Source organism: Antedon bifida, chromosome 3 (genome assembly GCF_963402885.1).
Source record: "Antedon bifida chromosome 3, ecAntBifi1.1, whole genome shotgun sequence".
Classification (NCBI taxonomy): domain Eukaryota; kingdom Metazoa; phylum Echinodermata; class Crinoidea; order Comatulida; family Antedonidae; genus Antedon; species Antedon bifida.
In genome coordinates, this window is record NC_136228.1 from 8,614,153 (window position 1) to 8,632,019 (window position 17,867).

Below are 17,867 nucleotides of genomic sequence, written 5' to 3' on the forward strand. Positions count from 1 at the left end.
CTTGACTCGTCGTACGATGCTGTCTAAGTTGGCCTTAAGCTGCGTGTTTTCCACGCAAACGTTCCGACAGCGTTGACTAACACGCATGCGTGTTCATATTTCCAAATAATTGGTAATTGTGCCACCAATCAGAACTTAGGAATGTTCGATTCGCGTGAAATATATTCGCTGTGACAAAAACAAACTTTATGTTTTTGTCGAAAACCTTATTTCTGTTTATTTTGAAGAAAAAACCTTTAATTTTTGTGAACATTGTAGTGATAACTTGTTATTATTTATCATAATATGAAAAATAAACTTAAACTGAGACAGAAAACATGTTTTCTAATGCTTGATATCATATTGATGTTTCCAAGAATAATTGTAATACGATAAAATGGTAATTTCCTGGTTATTGAACAATAAACATTAAATACTCGTTTAAGTCCGTAGATCGATATTATATATATACTTTTTTTTGTCAAACTAGTTTGATAGTGTAGACATAGCTTAAGTTAAAGATAGATACGTAAGTTAAAGTTAACATTCATGATGCGAGTGACGAAAGGTAATAGATTGTTTAGAACGTACCTCCCAAACCCCACTTTGTGCTCTCGTATTGACGCAAAGTGCTGTATTGCGTAATCACAAGTGGGAACCGACGACGCAATAATGCTGCAAACATCGCAGGTTTGATTTCACGCAGGCGAGGGCAAACACAATTATTAGATGGGCATTTGCTTACGTTGCGTAGATTGCGTTACGTTGCGTCGCTAGTGGGAACCAAACTTTATAATAGTAACGCTGAAGTTGTAAGTACAACTCACCCCGTATCATGATTTTACGTTCAAGATCGTGCCAGTTCACCATAAAAGTATGCTGCTATCCTACAAGGCATCAACGCTATCAAGTTTAACAAATATAAACAGATAGATATATCAAGGTACGAATACTGAAGGTTAGTTAAACATGGCCGTTGTTGTACAGATCATCAGAAGTTGCATGCTTCTGCTTTTTGTGAAATTATTGATGTATATGTCATTCGTCACAGTTAGCACTAGTAAAGAAATAAATACACCGGGCTGCGAATCACCAGGGCATGATATTTCGAACTTGACAGGGTAAGTTTGTATCCTATGTTGTTTATGACAATCCGTTAAAGATAATGTTGTGTTTTGAATTCGATCGGCCTATTAAAACATAAAACGTGCCTTATGTAACCATTACATCCCTAACCAAGGCAATGTAATAACCAAGGAAGCTGCATTTTCGGGATAGAGGTGAACTTCCTCCGGCAAATAAAAGAAAGGATATGGAGTGTAACCCTCTGTGGCAAACGAGAGAGGCAGGTGTAATCCTTCAGCAGAAGAGAGGATAGTGCGGTGTGATCCTTTTGTACATTGGACCTCTCCACATCAACTTAGCTTAACCTATGTTCGACAAATGAGTTCAATTCTGTAACAAATTGAATTGTTATTTAAATCATGTATGATTCCACCAAACTTTCGAGTTAAAATCACGATTGTGAGGCATTTAATACATAGGCAAACTGCCGTAAAATGTCTTGACATGTTTCGAGAAAATTGTTATTATTTCTATTTCAAAGAACTTCATTCTGGTACATGGACATAAATGATACAGAGGCGTGCTCGTTTACTTTACCTGCTGCTAACGATACTATAGACCGTTGTCGGATTAACTTTGCTATATGTCACCCTCTTCCAAGCAGTTTATCAGAGTGTTTTAATTGTACGGCGGCGTTAACTTCTGATGATGATGACCAGTATGACGTTGGTCTTGGAACATATCGTAACGACTTAAATCCGATTGGTGAGTAGGCCTAACGCTCCTGTGTGTACGCCCCTGAATTTTACTAGGTGATCTTAAAGAGGCTGAGTAAGTCGAAGTGACAGAATCGATTATGTCGACGACTCTGGTGTCCACACCAAGACACATTTCCAATGCCCATGGGCTTCCAATGGATTATGTCGACGACTCTGGTGTCCACACCAAGACACATTCCCAATGCCCATGGGCTTCCAATGGTAAACCGAAACCGGGATACTTTAGGCCTACTATCTATACCAAATGTTGAACCGTTGTCATACATCCCATGTAACTATCTAACGAGAGCTGAACTAATGGTACAATAAAGTGTTCATGTAATATCTAAATGAAGTAGATAAGATTCTTTATTATTTTTTGTAGAAACTGGTATAAATCTCTTCATTTTTTCAAACGGGATTGGAAATATTACCTCATATTTGTCATTCGAATGTAATAGCAACATCAAATGGGACTATATAGATAGTGCGGATGGTAACAAGGTTCCGGAGGCAGCGTATAGAGGGTTGAATTATTATAACGATTATATCGATGGAAGCTTTGTGGTAATTATTCTAACTTACTGTAATAGTGGCTATAGTCACCGCGGCCGTCCACGATGCATATTATCTCCATCTATCTATTCGTTCTTTTATTCGCCCGCGCACCCAATATCAACGCACTTTTAAACCCAAATTCATCTTTCCTACAAAGACACCATCAGTTTAAGGACTATACGTTGTAAACATTCTTTATTATTTTAGTATATTTTCGAATTTGAATTTGCTGGTGTTTGTGAAAAGTCGCCTACTATCGGACCACCAAATCCTCCTCGTACTATCGGACCACCAAATCCTCCTCGTACTATCGGACCACCAAATCCTCCTACTATAGGACCACCAAATCCTCCTTCAAAACAGGGTTTAAGTACTGGATCTATCATGCTTATTATGTAAGTAGAAAGACACCTTACCCATCATCCGAAAATCAGTATAGTATAACAATTATAATAATATATCTCCATAATTTGATTTCATTACTTAAATAATACAACTTTTTGTTCTCAGAGTTTTCCCGACGTTAACTGCATATTTCATTGCTGGGATTATCTACAACAAGGTTCGTCACAATAAAAAAGGCAAGGAGCTAATACCAGATTACGCATTTTGGTCTTCACTACCAGGGTTAATATATGTAAGTTGAAGTTTCATGTCTGTCGTACGTGATTCGATTAGAAAATACCAAGTCCAATTTTCAGAAGCAAATCTCAACCAAAGATGTTTCATCTTCCCCTCTCGGATGAGCTATTGTCCCCGAAACAAGCATTCAAGCATAACCTTTAGAACTTCGTTCCCACTAGCGAAGCAGCGTAACGCAATCTACGCAACGTAAGAAAATGCCCTTCGAAAATGGTGTTTTCCCCTTCGTGAAATCAAACCTGCGATGTTTGCAGCACTATTGCGTCGTTCCCACTTGTGCTTACGCAATACAGCACTTTGCGTCAATACGTCGTTGCGTTGCCTTCTAGTGGGAACCACGCTTTAACTATACTAACATTACATTTCTCTACAGGACGGTGCCTTGTTTACATGGAGTGTTCTGACATGTCATTCTAGCGGCTCAAAAACAATTTCTGGCTACGAAGATCTTTGATTCAAAACGACGATGTAGGCCTAAAGCACCACAACAAATATTTCTGCCAGCCAAAAAAGGAAAACAAAACTTTCCAAAATGGGTGGAAAATGGTGAACGTATTCTAACTGCACAATCGATAATTTTCGACAAATTAATATATACAGTTTATGATGACACATTTTATTATTGTTTATTAAAATATGTATGGAATCATCATAAACGTTATTGTGATGTGTGGTACAGAAGTAGAAGTCTGTACAAGTCTTTTGTTTAATTTCCCTGACCCCTAACCAAAGAGTAGAAAACAAATTAAAACAAACATACAATTGAGATGGCGTTAAACGACGGTATGCGTGTTGATTTTTTTAACATAAAAAATGGTATATTTAAAGCTACAAATTTCCAGTATAATTTAATTACACATTTATTGTGATTTTACATGTGTTCATCGTTTGCATATACAGTATATTCTAAAACTACAATATTGGACGTCAAAGTGTGTTTTCAAGAAGCTATTTGACTGTAAGGCCTCTGAAACGTAAGAATGTTGTTGTTACGTAATACCCAAATGCCGTTTGCACCGTTGTTGCCGCGTGGAAGCGTTTAGCCCACGTTCAGTAGTTTTTTAATACAACATGCCTACGATTGAACACTTACTGTAGGACAAATTGAACCTAAAAGATGATCAATTTATTGGTACAATGATTCATGGTACATTTAAGGTAGGCTGGTTGTATTTATCTTTTCAATATGTTGAAATTCGGTGACGATATGCTTATTAATTGCTATAAGAACAGTTGTTATATTGTACTATATTACACTGTACACAAAACGATATAAAGGCCACTAGAGAAATGATCGTACAGTAGTACACTACCAATGATTGAGGAAGTGGTGGGTGGGTTTAGTGCCTCTTAAGTGCCTTACAGTTTAGTAAGCTTAGGGCCTATATATAGGTCTATCCATCTGTTCGGATTTGCTAATCCCAATGAATTGCCATTATCGCTAGTCATAATTATTTACCATCAATCCTTTCAAATGTTTTACCAATTTGGGCTTATCTTATAAGAGAATTATTTTGAGAATGATCTTGTTATTAGCTGGTGCTAAGTAAGATTTCACATTCGTAAAAACTTCGAATCCACATTTTGCTACTGAACAAATTTACTGCGGGAATTTCAAACTGTAACTCTGAAACCACGCGGTCGATTCCGTGCCGCGCGCGTTAAGCCCTACTAGCATGATCGTGATAGCCTAATTCACGACTGTTAAAATTGTTAAGCCGGGTATCATAGGAAAATACTGTTATATCGTCACATACTGTAGACCTATCACATGTGACGCCTGTATTATTGGATATACTAGACAGATAATGTAAGAGCATACAGATATATTATTGTCAAGCATTGTACGCCTTTCTGAACCGGCTTTATTTGGCTTATATTTAATGTCAAGTCATCTGGATGGCTAACAACATTGGTGTCCAGATAGATTATGTGCTGTAATAAAAAGTCCACGCATTAAATTACATTTCACACAATGTATTAAATAGACAATTTACATTGCCTCAAAACTAGACTAATGTGTGGTATTGAAGTCGGCCTTTCAGAAAAACAAAATGCCTATGGTACGTAGCCTATATCTAAATTTATTCCAGTTGTGCACCTGTGTGTAGATAACATTCATATCAAACAAAACAGTTGTTTTTTATCGATCATTTCCATGCATTACCCCTCTTCCATCAATTCATTTTTTGTGAAAAAATATATTTGGATTTGGATTGGACAATATACAAACCCCTCCTTTGAGAAATCCCTATTAAAGAACTGACACCCTATTAAGGGGACACTTTTTCGTGAAACGAATGAATGGGATTTTTAACTAGGGGCCAGCCCCTATTAACAGGACACTCCTATATTAACGGGACACTCCTATATCAAATGCTTTGTTAGGTTGGTGTCTCCTTAACATCTACTGTAATAATGTACTTGTAAAAATAACGTGTAGGTCTACTATAATTTTAATAATGTACAAGGCCTAAGTTGATTTTTCGATCGATGCAATCGAAATATCTTATTATTATTATTATCTTATTATTATCTTATTATACAGCCTAAGAGAGCTTAGTTTACAGTACTGTAGTAACGAAGTTCACAGGTGGAACCTGGGGTCTTTGTACCCCCGCTTTTCAATTTACATGCAATAAGATGAACTACAATAAAAGATAATGTCTTCCTAGAAAATGTTAAAAGCGCTTTTTAATTCAGTTCGCATTATTCATCGTTTTCAAGGTAACTATAAGGAAATTATCTTGAGGTAAAACAGTTGAAATAAAACTAAGAACTAAGAAACAAATTAGGATCTTCTGTAATAAAAGCAATCAGTGTATTATTATTATTAAACAATACCTCATTATACCACCATGATTTACAGTTTGTCTTAATATGTATTTTCCTGTTTACAAAAAAATAAATAAAAATAAAACAGAGCCGTCCTCGACCGTATCTTGGTACGCCGGGTGTCGTCATCCGGACATTTTGCAATAATATATTGTTGTTATGAACAATTATATAGGAATACTGATATTGGAAAACATGTTTACATACTCTGTTTTAGATTAATTTAATTGTTTTTATATGATGAAAATGACATGTAAATATTCTACGTAATTTGGATGATTAAAAATAGGAATTAGTAGCCTAATCTTGGTATTGTTCTCAAAATTAATTATTTTTATTTCAATTAACATAATTTAAATTTTCTAGTTCGTACCAGTTGCTACGACACAATACTACTGTAGGCTATGCAAAATAGAAATCAGGCGTAATAGACGTTATAGGCGTTATAGGCGCACAAAGCAAGTAATTTGACCAATTACAAGGCGAGGGATCGCCTGAAATGTCGCTTGTGATTGGTCAACTCACTTGCGTTGTGCGCCTACGTGGTTGCGTCCAATAGCAAACAAACTGTAGGTTACTTGAACTCTGGCTCCTCAATGGAAAGTCGTTAGCCTAGTTTTGTAGAAATGTTGTCACACAACTAATTTATAATCTGTTTATTCCTACCCCAATTCTGTTTTTTTTAATGAAGATGACATCGGGGTAGCAACAATTATCCATTGACTTTGATCAATCTTATAATATGATTGTCACGTCATTGTATTGTACATTTCAAGGCAATAGTTAGCCCTGAAGAAAGATAAGATAACCGATTGTAATTTAATTGTTTTCCTCGATAACTAATATAAAAATCGATTGATCATTAGTAAATTAGACACCTGATTTGTCATCAACTACGTCATTAACAAAGTTTCACCATGGCTCCATCGATCTCAGACAGCCGGGTTCCCATAGTGTTTACGTCACAGAAATACGCGATGACGAAACAGCGAACACTGTGGTCCATATTCAATGTACGTTTAATATCGATAATACTGGAAATCAGCATTACTTAATACCGGTAGTTATTTTAAATCGACGTAACGCGATGTTAACGAATAATTATTCCAATATCATCTCTGTAAACGTGTATGCAGATATGACTGTTTAAATTATTCATATTGTTTTTATGAAGTTAAAGCAAACCGGTTATGTAATGCGTTAAGTATATTAATCATGTTTGTACAATTGGATGACGGTTTCTTGTAAAAATTGTTAAAAGATTAGAATATAGATATTTAGAAAGTATGATTAATTCCATGCATACAGCCCTGAGATTAAATTCTTAGCTTTACACGTGTCGTATGATTATTACATAACATGCACAATGTAGTCGTTGAGCAAACGACGACGAGGGTAGGGTCGCCTAGGGCTTTGTATCCTCAATACTAAACTGATTTTCACCCACAACCTAAAAGGCCAATTTACACAGACGAGCGGTAACGGTAATACAAATATAGAATCTATGTTATTCCGGGGTTATTCCTTATGACCATTTACACACAAAACGCGGAGCGGACGGGTGGTTTCCGCTCAGTATAGATACAGATTTTATGTGCGGTTTCGGACAAGGTACGCGGTTTGCCGCTTACCGTTCCGCTTGTCTGTGTAGATTGGCCTTTAAACAAATCTTATAGACCAGCTATGACGCGCATGCATTCAAAACATCAGCCATGTGACGGTGGGTCAGTGTGAAAATATTGTATTTGGGCAATATATGATCCAATCGAGAATGTATAATTATACCCCTGAGTATGGAGATTACAACTGTAAAAAACACCCACGACGTTGAAACTTGGCAAATGTAGGCCTGTTTAGACTTTATACTCATTACACTACAATAATAATAGTTATTTTTGTTTAGGTGTAGGCCTATGAGTAAAATCAGATGAATTTAAGTGGTAGCTCTTCAATCTGAATCGCACTTTTTGATTTTCCTCTAGAAGATAGGGGATTTTGTCGAGATTTTCGAAGCTCTTTCAGCGGTTTGTGACCATAAATGATTTATCGATAAGCACAATAATGAATCAAAAACCATGTTCATTAACCATATACCTCATACATCAAATAAGTTTCGAGTAGTGTTATAACATTTATTTGGTTTTTATTTAATGTCATCTTTATTTTGTTACGCAATCTTGTCATGGGTGCTTAGTTCTGCTATCTGTTCGACATTTCAATGTAATCCTTCTTATAATGAACGGCTTAACTAAGACAATTTGTGAAAACAGTTTATCATTTCTTTACAATATTTAATCTATTCTTACGTGTTTGATTTAACGTGATTAGACTGTCATTAACTTCGAGTGTTTTTAGAGTTTGTTGAGTGTTTCCTACGCGCTCGCGGCTCGGCGTGGATGCAAATCTGCGTGGGCATAGTCACGCAACTATAGTATTAATCTCTGTCCACACTATCAAACTAGTTTGACAACAAAGTGTGATGTGCCCAAATATCGTAGTGATATGTCCAAATATCGTAGTGATATTCCTAAATATGGTAGTGATATGACATCATGTCTATATATGGGCACATACCATTTTTTGTCTCATAAAGTTTGATAGTATAGACAAGGCTTTAAATATTTTGTAAAATATGTACATGTAATTTCACTCTTCCATGATATATACTTTTATATGTGTGTGTGTGCGTAGGCCTTTAGTTTAGACCAGGTATAGATAATATATAGGGAAGTGTGACATTTTACTCCCTGATATCTATTTACACGCATGGGCATCCCACCGTTTAAATAGCTTTCCCATTAGGATGTAACGCATGGTTTTGGATGGATGGATCGCGTTTATTGGTCAAATCACTTGTGTGTTACGCATACGTCCATGCGTTGCGTCCCTGGGAACTAAGCTTGGTATATATTATATATGTGTGTGTTTAACAGGCATAGAAGCTGTACCGACCATCTCGGAAGTTGCGTTTGGTTGCGTTTGGCACGTGTAGACATTAGTTTAAAGTTTCTTTACCCTATTCTATGGCATCGTGGTCCCTCTCCTTTATTCAAACTCCTTGGCAAGCATGCTTCGGAAGCTAATTCGTCCCGACCCCCAACCACCTGCCAAAAATACATTTCATTACACTGTATGAGGCCTACTATAATCCACTATCGATTTGATAACATTTTCAGGTTTAATAGCAATCATCACCCACTAAACACGTGAAAGAAAAATAATTTGGTTTTACTCGATAACGAGCAATTTATTAGCACTATACACACTGGCAAGATTAAGGAATTATTCACTAAGTCATAACATATTCTAAATATAGTTTTGATTTTAGAAACCCATTCTTTACTAAATTACCATTCTCCTTGGCACAGTTATCTCAAAGTACACAATTTAGGTAACAAATGTGGCAATTCATATTATGATAATTGAGTTGTTTTGTTGTTTCTGTCGTTGTTGTGTACGTTGACATTGAGGTCATATTTTAAAGAGAGCGCACACTTTCAATTTGTGCAAGTTTAAGTCGTTTATCGCAATTGTGCAGGTTATTGAATGTTGTCATCAAACTATAATTCACATAAATGTGAAACATAATTACATAACTGAAGGCGTTTACATAACTTGTGTTACTGTGAGGTCTGATAAAGTAATGACAGTGAATAAGTGCATTTTGACGTCAAGTCATGAACCATACACTGTCATATCTTACTGTATGTTTAGTAATTGTAGAGAGATTATTTAATGTGCCTATCCATGTTGCTATCATGGAATCGTATTTTGTGTATTTGTAAATGTAATATTAGAATCGGTAAAGCTTGGTTCCCACTAGGACGCAACGCAAGGACGTAGACGCAACGTAAGCGAGTTGATCAATCACACGTGACTGTTCGAATAATCCATCGCTTGAGATTGGTCAAATCACTTTGCGTTGCGTTACGTCCTGTCGTTGCGTTCTAGTGGGAACCAAGCTATTAAGAACCCTTTGCAAGAAGGCGTCAAGTCGTAGGACACTTCCAATTACAGACCAATCGAGTGACTCGGTGTTCCATGCTTGGTTCACACGCACTAGAGATCCAACGAAGTGAATTGACCAATCACAAGCGATGGATTATTCGAACTGTCGCTTGTCATTGGTCAACACGCTTGCGTTGCGATTACGTCCTTGCGTTGCGTCCAAGAGGAAACCAAGCTTAACGATCACTGATCCCAAAAGTAATTAAGTAAAGAAAAAGAAATTTCACGTATTATAGAATCTGATTTTAATGCTCGACAAAACAACAATTAATAATCACATATTTGTTTATTTTCGACTGATAACTACCAATTATTTCATTTGTTTTAGCTATATGACGTCATTAGTTTAGCACAAATAGTTCAATATTATGATTACGGCTTAATATGTTTCCAATACTAGTGCATTTTAATTATTAAAAGACTCCAATAAATTGATTTTCAAAAGTAATCAATAAGTATATTGATGAACAACGCGAATTTATTAATTTATTCATCAAAACTATGGTATCTCAAAATAAGCTATTGATGAACCATTACAATGCTTAATGATTTCAAACTATTATTGTAGAAAGACTATACCTGACTATATATATAAAGACTATATTCTGACTTGATCGTAATTCATTAAGCACTGACCTGGTAATAATTACCAGGTCAGTGCTTAAATAAAGGTAGCTTTTGATTTTCGATCTGCTTGTAGGTTTTCGCAAAAGAAAGAAATAACCTATAAATTTATCTAAAAACCCAAGACCCCGGGTGTGTTTTGTTATTTTAGATAAGTAGGCCTAATATTAATAACATTAAATATCCGTAAACATTAAAGTACATATCCCTAAGACCTATACAAGTTTGTTTAAACAATTTTGGAGAAAACGTACTGCTTGTAATATTTGACTTGTCAGCAGTACCTGCTGCAACTAATATATTTTATACAACTGTTACATTCAAATTTAAACAAATAATACACAATTATACATAAAATAATTACAATATACTATAATACAATACACGTGTTATACATTATTATACGAAATGTGAATGGAGGATCCAAAATCACACTGTACTGTTTATACATGTTTGTATAATGAGCCGTATAAACTTCTTGTTGCGAAAGTCCTATGTTCAATCATTGTAACCCAATAATTGTCTTTTCTAGTTTTGGATTCAAATAATTTACTATTTTTCATTAAAAAAGTTACTATTATTAATATTAGTACGCGAACAATTCGTTGGAAGGTTCACACCTAAAATTCACCAAAGTTCGTTCTTAACAAATAAATAAAGGTAGCTTATTCAAGCATTGCACACCATTTTAACATGTATACACATAATACAAGTATATAACTCAATAAGTTTATTTATATTTTATATTGTGGACGGGGAAATGTGCAATTATTTGTTATTAATATTATTATAAAGTAATTTAATTTTCTCTGTAAACATAGGTTTTATCAATTATCTTCTCAAATTGTGTCTGATTTGTTTCCTAATGAGTTTTATTACTGGTTTCTGTTGGTTTCTTCGCATTTATTTCTTTTTTTTTAAATCGTAAATCTTGGTTCATTCTTTAGCGGGACTGAACCTTTCCTGTAAGGCAAGAATGAATCTCATGACAATACAACTGAGGTTAATTTTGTTTTGTTGTCTTTTCGACTTCTTGGCAGGTCTGTGCTTTATACGTTCAATTCACAGTAAGCCACCGTATACTTATGAGACATGTCTAGCCCTAAAGTTTAGTGTTTGTATGATGAAGACAAACTGTATTGCACGCGGGATTGCTTCTCCCCAGCGGGTGGGTGTCCACAGACGAGCTAGTGAGGCACTCTGGTGATTCATCGTTGTGTTTGGTTCATTTAAGAGAATAAATTGTTTCAGGTCAGATATTGTAGGGTACCATAGCTTCCCAGACATCCCTGTAATTAACGATACAAATATAATTTTCTTGTAGTATAGTAGGTGTTTTATTGTCTCGCTTTTGCAGCTTTTCATGTGGGCTTGCATTGTGGTCTGACACGAGTTATCGTAAAACCTGGTACCGTCTGCATCGTGACGACACATTTGTAACCTGGGCAGCATTCGGTCAGTCCGGACACCCAGCTTTTTGGATTGACTGAGCAAAGTCGTCCACTTTTGTCTGTGGCGCATGATGATCCACGAAACTAAAAAAAAAACAACAAAACATAATAATTATAAAAAAGTATCATATTAAAGTAATGATTGGCATGGAAGGATTATAGTTTCATTTTAATTATGTGAAGCGTTACGTTGCCAGATCAATAAACGTTTTTACGCGACGTAAATGATATTCATAATTGAAAGGGTGGTATTGCCTTTTTGTCTGAAGAAAATACCCGAGTTAGTTTGACTTGATATACCTTTAAAACGTGATATAAACAATGATTACTATTTTTTTTATTCTATTTCATCAGTCTCCTGATGTTATATGACATATAACGTATGTAACTTGATAAGACCTTTCATATTTCAACGTATTATAAATGCTTTTAATTCATTTTTTATATTAAATAATTGTTATCAACCCACGATGTATTGAATATCATATTAAAAACGATTTGTGATTCAACCTTTAAAAATGAAGCTCAACCTGTCGACCATCGATGTTTTTTTTATGGAATTGTAATTTTTAACATGTTTAGTTCGATATTGTCGTTAGTTTCCAATTGCAAAAAAATCGTCAATTATTATCGTCTAGTTAGACAAAATCGTGATGGTTTAAAGTTATTTACTAAAAGGCTGGTTTTCGAGTGTATAATTTTAAACAAAATCTATTTAAAATGTAGACTGTGGAAGTAGGATGATTAATTTATATGGTATTTTTAGTATAATGTTTATAGAGAAATAGGTGGTATACTCATAGGAGTAGGTCAAGAGAGTTTCGCGTATACGAGCCTATTACTGAGCCTTAACGATTTCCTAATTAAATAGGCCTACATTTTCAATTTTATATTGTGTATAGACATCAATACTAAATAAATAAATGTCGTTAACTTTCAGTTTAATTGGTAATTTTGAATTCTCCTTTATCATAAAATTGATCGCCTTATAAAAATTAGTTTATAGATGTTGATTTGACCAATGGGTTCGAACTAGGCCTATACCGAATTTCTTTAAATTGATATATTAACTATAACGATTAAATTCAGTATAGTTTGATCCCATTAGGCCCTGATCTGAATATTATTAAGTGAATGTTTTATGTATTGTTCAATTAATAAGTTTTGACATAGGAAGATAATTATGCCCACACATCGGAAATTATGAATTTAAAGTTGGAATCAATATGACTATTAGTATTTCCATCTATCACAATTATTATTCATAACACTCGATACATTTCTGAAAATATGCTAAAAATTTTTTGTAAAATAAAAGACTAAAGAATTTACGTGTTATTCCTTCGCAGAAATCTATCTTTTAATGTCTTTAATATCCATAACCCATCTGGCTATTTACACAAAAATGATTGCGTAGGCGCAACGCAAGTGAGTTAACCAATCACAAGCGGCAGTCCGGATGACCCATCGCGTTGTGATTGGCCTGAATGAATTACGATCGGCTTAATGTTGCTCTAATGTGAACCAAACATTCCGAAATATTTCGATCAATACATCATTTAAAGGAATATCCCCAATCAACTATAAATACTTCTAAATTGCTTTACCGTACAAAACAGTTCGTCTTCTGGGGGCTTAGCGTCAGATTATAGACTACAAACTACTTACATTCCCCGTAGATGGTTGCATTAACTTTCGGCTTAGCTTCATCTTGTACCTGTTCCTACGGTTCGGAGACGACGCTGACTCGCTCACATCCATCATAAGACACAATAACAGTAAACCGGCCATTACAAGTATCGTGCTTTGCTTTATCACCCGATTCATCGTTGGATACTGATCTGAGATAAGAAAAGATAATGACTTCATTGATCCAATAATTGGAAAATGCTTTGTTTATGTCATGGACGAAAAAGCAACGGTAAACATAAAATGTTTCCTTATTTAGAATATGAGTTGAACAACAAGTAAAAGTGAATAAGATTGCTCAAGAAAAGAACAAGAAACAAGCAAAAATTGATCTTGAATGTCACACAGTTTTAAAATAGTCAAAATAGTTAAATAAGTCAATAAAAAAAAAACCCTAAACATGTATTGCCAGGGAAGAGTGGAATTTCATTCTTCCCTGGTATTGCGGTAAATGTCTGTATCTATCGCCAGTTCACTGCTTTTTCCCCGCGCATATAAAACATTAACATAAGTTAATTGATAGGTCTTTTTCCGTGGGTCCATAATACAAAATTTGACACAACCCCTTGCACGGATACAACGACCAGCGAATTAATGGCAGGCGCCATTTCCTGATATTAATATATGATATAACAGTGTTCATTTACTATGTTAATGTTATGAACGTTCGCGAACATTATCTAATACAACATTGAGAATCCATTGTATAACGAATAAAATGTATACTTATTATATTGCTGCAATCGTACATAGGCTTTCAATTTACTGCAGCGTATGATACAGATCTGATTATAAACTATAAGAGATCTATCATTATCAACTAATGTACCTATGTCAAAATAAATCATGAATTTGACATGTATGACAGACGTAACACTATATCAACACTATAAGGACGACGTATACATTATTATCAATCATGTTAAGGTTAAAACCGGTTATTATCTACTGCTAATTACAAATCTCTAATGTGTATATTATGTTGTACGATAATTTCGGCTTAAACATGACAAATAAAGATTAATAAAATCAGATTTTGAATAGGCAATTTCACAGTTTTAATAAAATTATTCACTTCTTTAGAAAAAAAAATCATAAAAAATAATTATTTCACTTATAAAAAGACAAAAGAAATGGTTTCAACCAAAAACCATTGTCTTCCAGACAATTTAGGTATATTTTGCTTTAAATTACATTTTTTTAGGGGAAAATGTTTTTTCTTTGATTAAGTTTTTGGTCAAAGTGAATAACTTTTATGTGATATTAAAATGGCATATTCAACAAAAAAAAAGGAAAAAATTATTTTTTTAGGGGGACAATATATCTTTAAAGGACCCGTTTTTACTACTGTTATAATAACAACTTCTGGATGACGTATGCAATAATTGATATCAATCATTGTATATAGTTTCATAATGGTTGTTATCTGGTATTAATTGCAAACCTTTAATGTATATTGTTAAGATATATCACAATAACTTCGGCTTAAAGGACCCATTTCACTATATTAGCAACACTTCGCTGTTTAATTACAAATATGTATTTACTGTATTATGTTGTATCATGTTGATTTAGGATTTAATGGCCCATTTTTATTATATACTTTAATAGTACACAGCCGTTAGTAGCCTATCGCGTGTGCATGAACCAGGGGTCTTGTGGTTTTATATGCTTTCGCCGCCGCCGTATCACTAATTACGCACGTATACCCATGCTATACTATTGTGATATTCTATCGTCGTCTAAATCGTCTGATACTACAGAAACGTACAGGTTTCCTTATAATCAAAGACTATGTTAACTCAAATTACTCATCCTTGGTCCCCACTTGGACGCAACGCAAGCGCAACGCATTTGATTTGACCAATCACGACACGATAGATGTTGATCCATCTCGTCTTGAATGGTCAAATTAATTGCGTCGAGCTTCGTCCTTGCGTTGCGTCCTAAATTTAAAATGTTACATTCCATTAACCAATAAACAAAAAACTAGAAAGATAACCAAATTAATTGAAAACGACAATCCTAAATCCAGTCCAAAATAATGCAATAATAAAAAGATAAAGAGTTCACTTACGTTTATGTAAATATGTACAGAGTAACGTCTTTTAACAAGGATAATAATAATCGATGGTTTTCCTATGTCTTACAGTATCGTTGACCTGTAGTATGATTCAGTCCGCCGTACAGACATGAAATGAATCTAACTACTTACTTGCTCGTATATTTATACTTATATCGAAGTGGAAATTTCGTGCCCTGGACAAGTTTGAAATCAACTTCGACGAACTTAGATAATCCGAGCCTGAGTAGACAGTAATCCCACCGGCTCCTTGCACAATTTGATTACCTCACAACTAAGATTGCAAATTCATCACCTCATTGGTCAGTCCTTTAAATATGACGGGATATTTTTTTCCCGTAAGCTCAAGGCCAATCCGTCATACGGGTATGAAAACGGCTATTATTGTTGGAAATGATTACTTTTAATATCTACTACAACAAATCACATGATCATTTTACATGCTAAGTGGGCGTTACCAAATTACGAATTAATAATTTACTATTAGTAATAGTATATTTCACTGTTTTATGTAATAATTTATTATATAAAAAGTATAAATCAAAAGACAAATTAACTGACAGAATAATGATAAAAGTAAACTGAAAAAAAAATGTATTATTTTTAATTATGTTATTCCTACTACAGGTTATATAAATTATACCTGTGATAATATTGTTATCAAATTCAAAACATACAGCTCACGACTGTTAATTCGAACCTTTCGCGAGAACCAAATGGTCATTCCTAGTGTAGGCCTACCACTTTAAAAAAATCTTTTTGTGGCATGTACCACCTTTATTCAATTTCATTCAACATTAGAATATCAACAATAATAATAACAATAACAAGTAATCAGATTGTGCTTTATACAATTATTCTATAACCATTTACTCATTTATTAATATTAATCAGAATCATTTTTAAAAATTGTTTTTAAAAGTTATAATTATATATGGTGTGTAAATAAGTAGGCATACATACAGGCCAACATAAACATGTGTGTAAACACGAACTGTACATGTCCGCATGTAACCATGGACTGTACATCATGCACGCATACACACATCTCCATACATTTATTATAATTATTATATATAATGTACTATTGATTTGAGTTATTTTTATCTTACAAGGTTTAAATAGATCATTACTTTAAATGCACATACGTTGCTCAAAAGGGATTGCTAGGTTTAGAGTAACTCACTATATACCTAGAGTGTACATAGTACAACTATGTAAAATATATAAAACAATTATCCATTAACAAACATTTATTGTCGTATTTATCTTTATCGTTTCTATACTGTGTAAGTGTATGTAATGTCACAAACATGTAATAAACCAACAGTAAATACAAAACCCTCTTTGAATATCTATTCACTTCAGTATGTTTGAACCAGGGAAGGGTGAACTTACAATGTGTAATTTCACTCTTTGAACACACTATTCATTGCACATACGACCATCCTCTCAGTGCACAACTGCCAGCCCCTATTCAGTGCACATACGACCAGCCCCTCAGTGCACAACTGCCAGCCCCTATTCAGTGCACATACGACTACCCCTATTAAGAAGACACCTTGTTGGCTCAGACGGCGATTTTGGTGTAGATGACCAACAGAGAGAATTGCCATTTTATGCATGATTATTAATCATTAAAACCATGTTCATATTACAAATTCTGGATTTACATTCTAATTGCTGGGATTATATATACTAATTAATTAATCATCATCTTCATCATCTCGACAGTATAATCATAATTCACGTCATTTCAATTTCAATGACAATAATGGGGCCTGGGAAACCAAATCAGTACAGGTTAATATTATCATCAATGTTGAAAAGGAAAAATTAAACGAATTATCAATTAAAATGTTATTAAATCCACCTTATGACCAGAGGTAAACTTTTAGCTTACGTCACTGATTAGTACATGTTAGTTGTGTATAAATACACTTTAATCCAACTATTTCCTAAATAATATTGTGCGCAACTATTTTTGTAACCTTTTTGATAATAATAATTATTATTTTAAAGATATCGCTTAAAGATAACTTATATTCATCACTTAACAAGCTGAGAGATAGTGTGAACATCTCGTTTGATGATCCTCGTGCATTTCTAAGATACTGACGAACTTACAGCCATTGACACTCAATATTCCCTTGATTGGAATTAATTTACGGTTGC

At 34.2% G+C, this 17,867-nt stretch overlaps 2 protein-coding genes across 3 annotated transcripts in view; one reads left to right on the forward strand and one right to left on the reverse strand.

The window, feature by feature from the left end:
* LOC144836813 (uncharacterized) overlaps positions 1-15,916 on the reverse strand; it is a 228,227-nt gene extending 212,311 nt beyond the window's left edge. Inside the window, exons 1-3 of one of the 2 annotated variants that reach the window (XR_013611376.1) lie at positions 15,687-15,916; positions 13,589-13,761; positions 10,741-12,004 (exon numbers count right to left, since the gene is read on the reverse strand). Coding sequence is in view for 1 of the 2 variants with exons in the window: in XM_078691683.1 (XP_078547809.1) it covers positions 11,831-12,004; positions 13,589-13,747 (333 nt within the window). In the remaining variant the exon portion in view is untranslated. Of the gene's footprint in view, positions 1-10,094; positions 12,005-13,588; positions 13,762-15,686 lie in introns of those variants that run through there. The other variant, XM_078691683.1, reaches the window with a different exon arrangement.
* LOC144838118 (uncharacterized) lies at positions 949-3,539 on the forward strand. The gene is made up of 6 exons (XM_078693476.1): positions 949-1,100; positions 1,586-1,809; positions 2,188-2,369; positions 2,568-2,755; positions 2,871-2,997; positions 3,376-3,539. The coding sequence occupies exons 1-6, from the start codon at positions 949-951 to the stop codon at positions 3,454-3,456; spliced, it is 954 nt and encodes a 317-aa protein (XP_078549602.1). The 3' UTR covers positions 3,457-3,539.
* Positions 15,917-17,867: the final 1,951 nt, after the last annotated feature.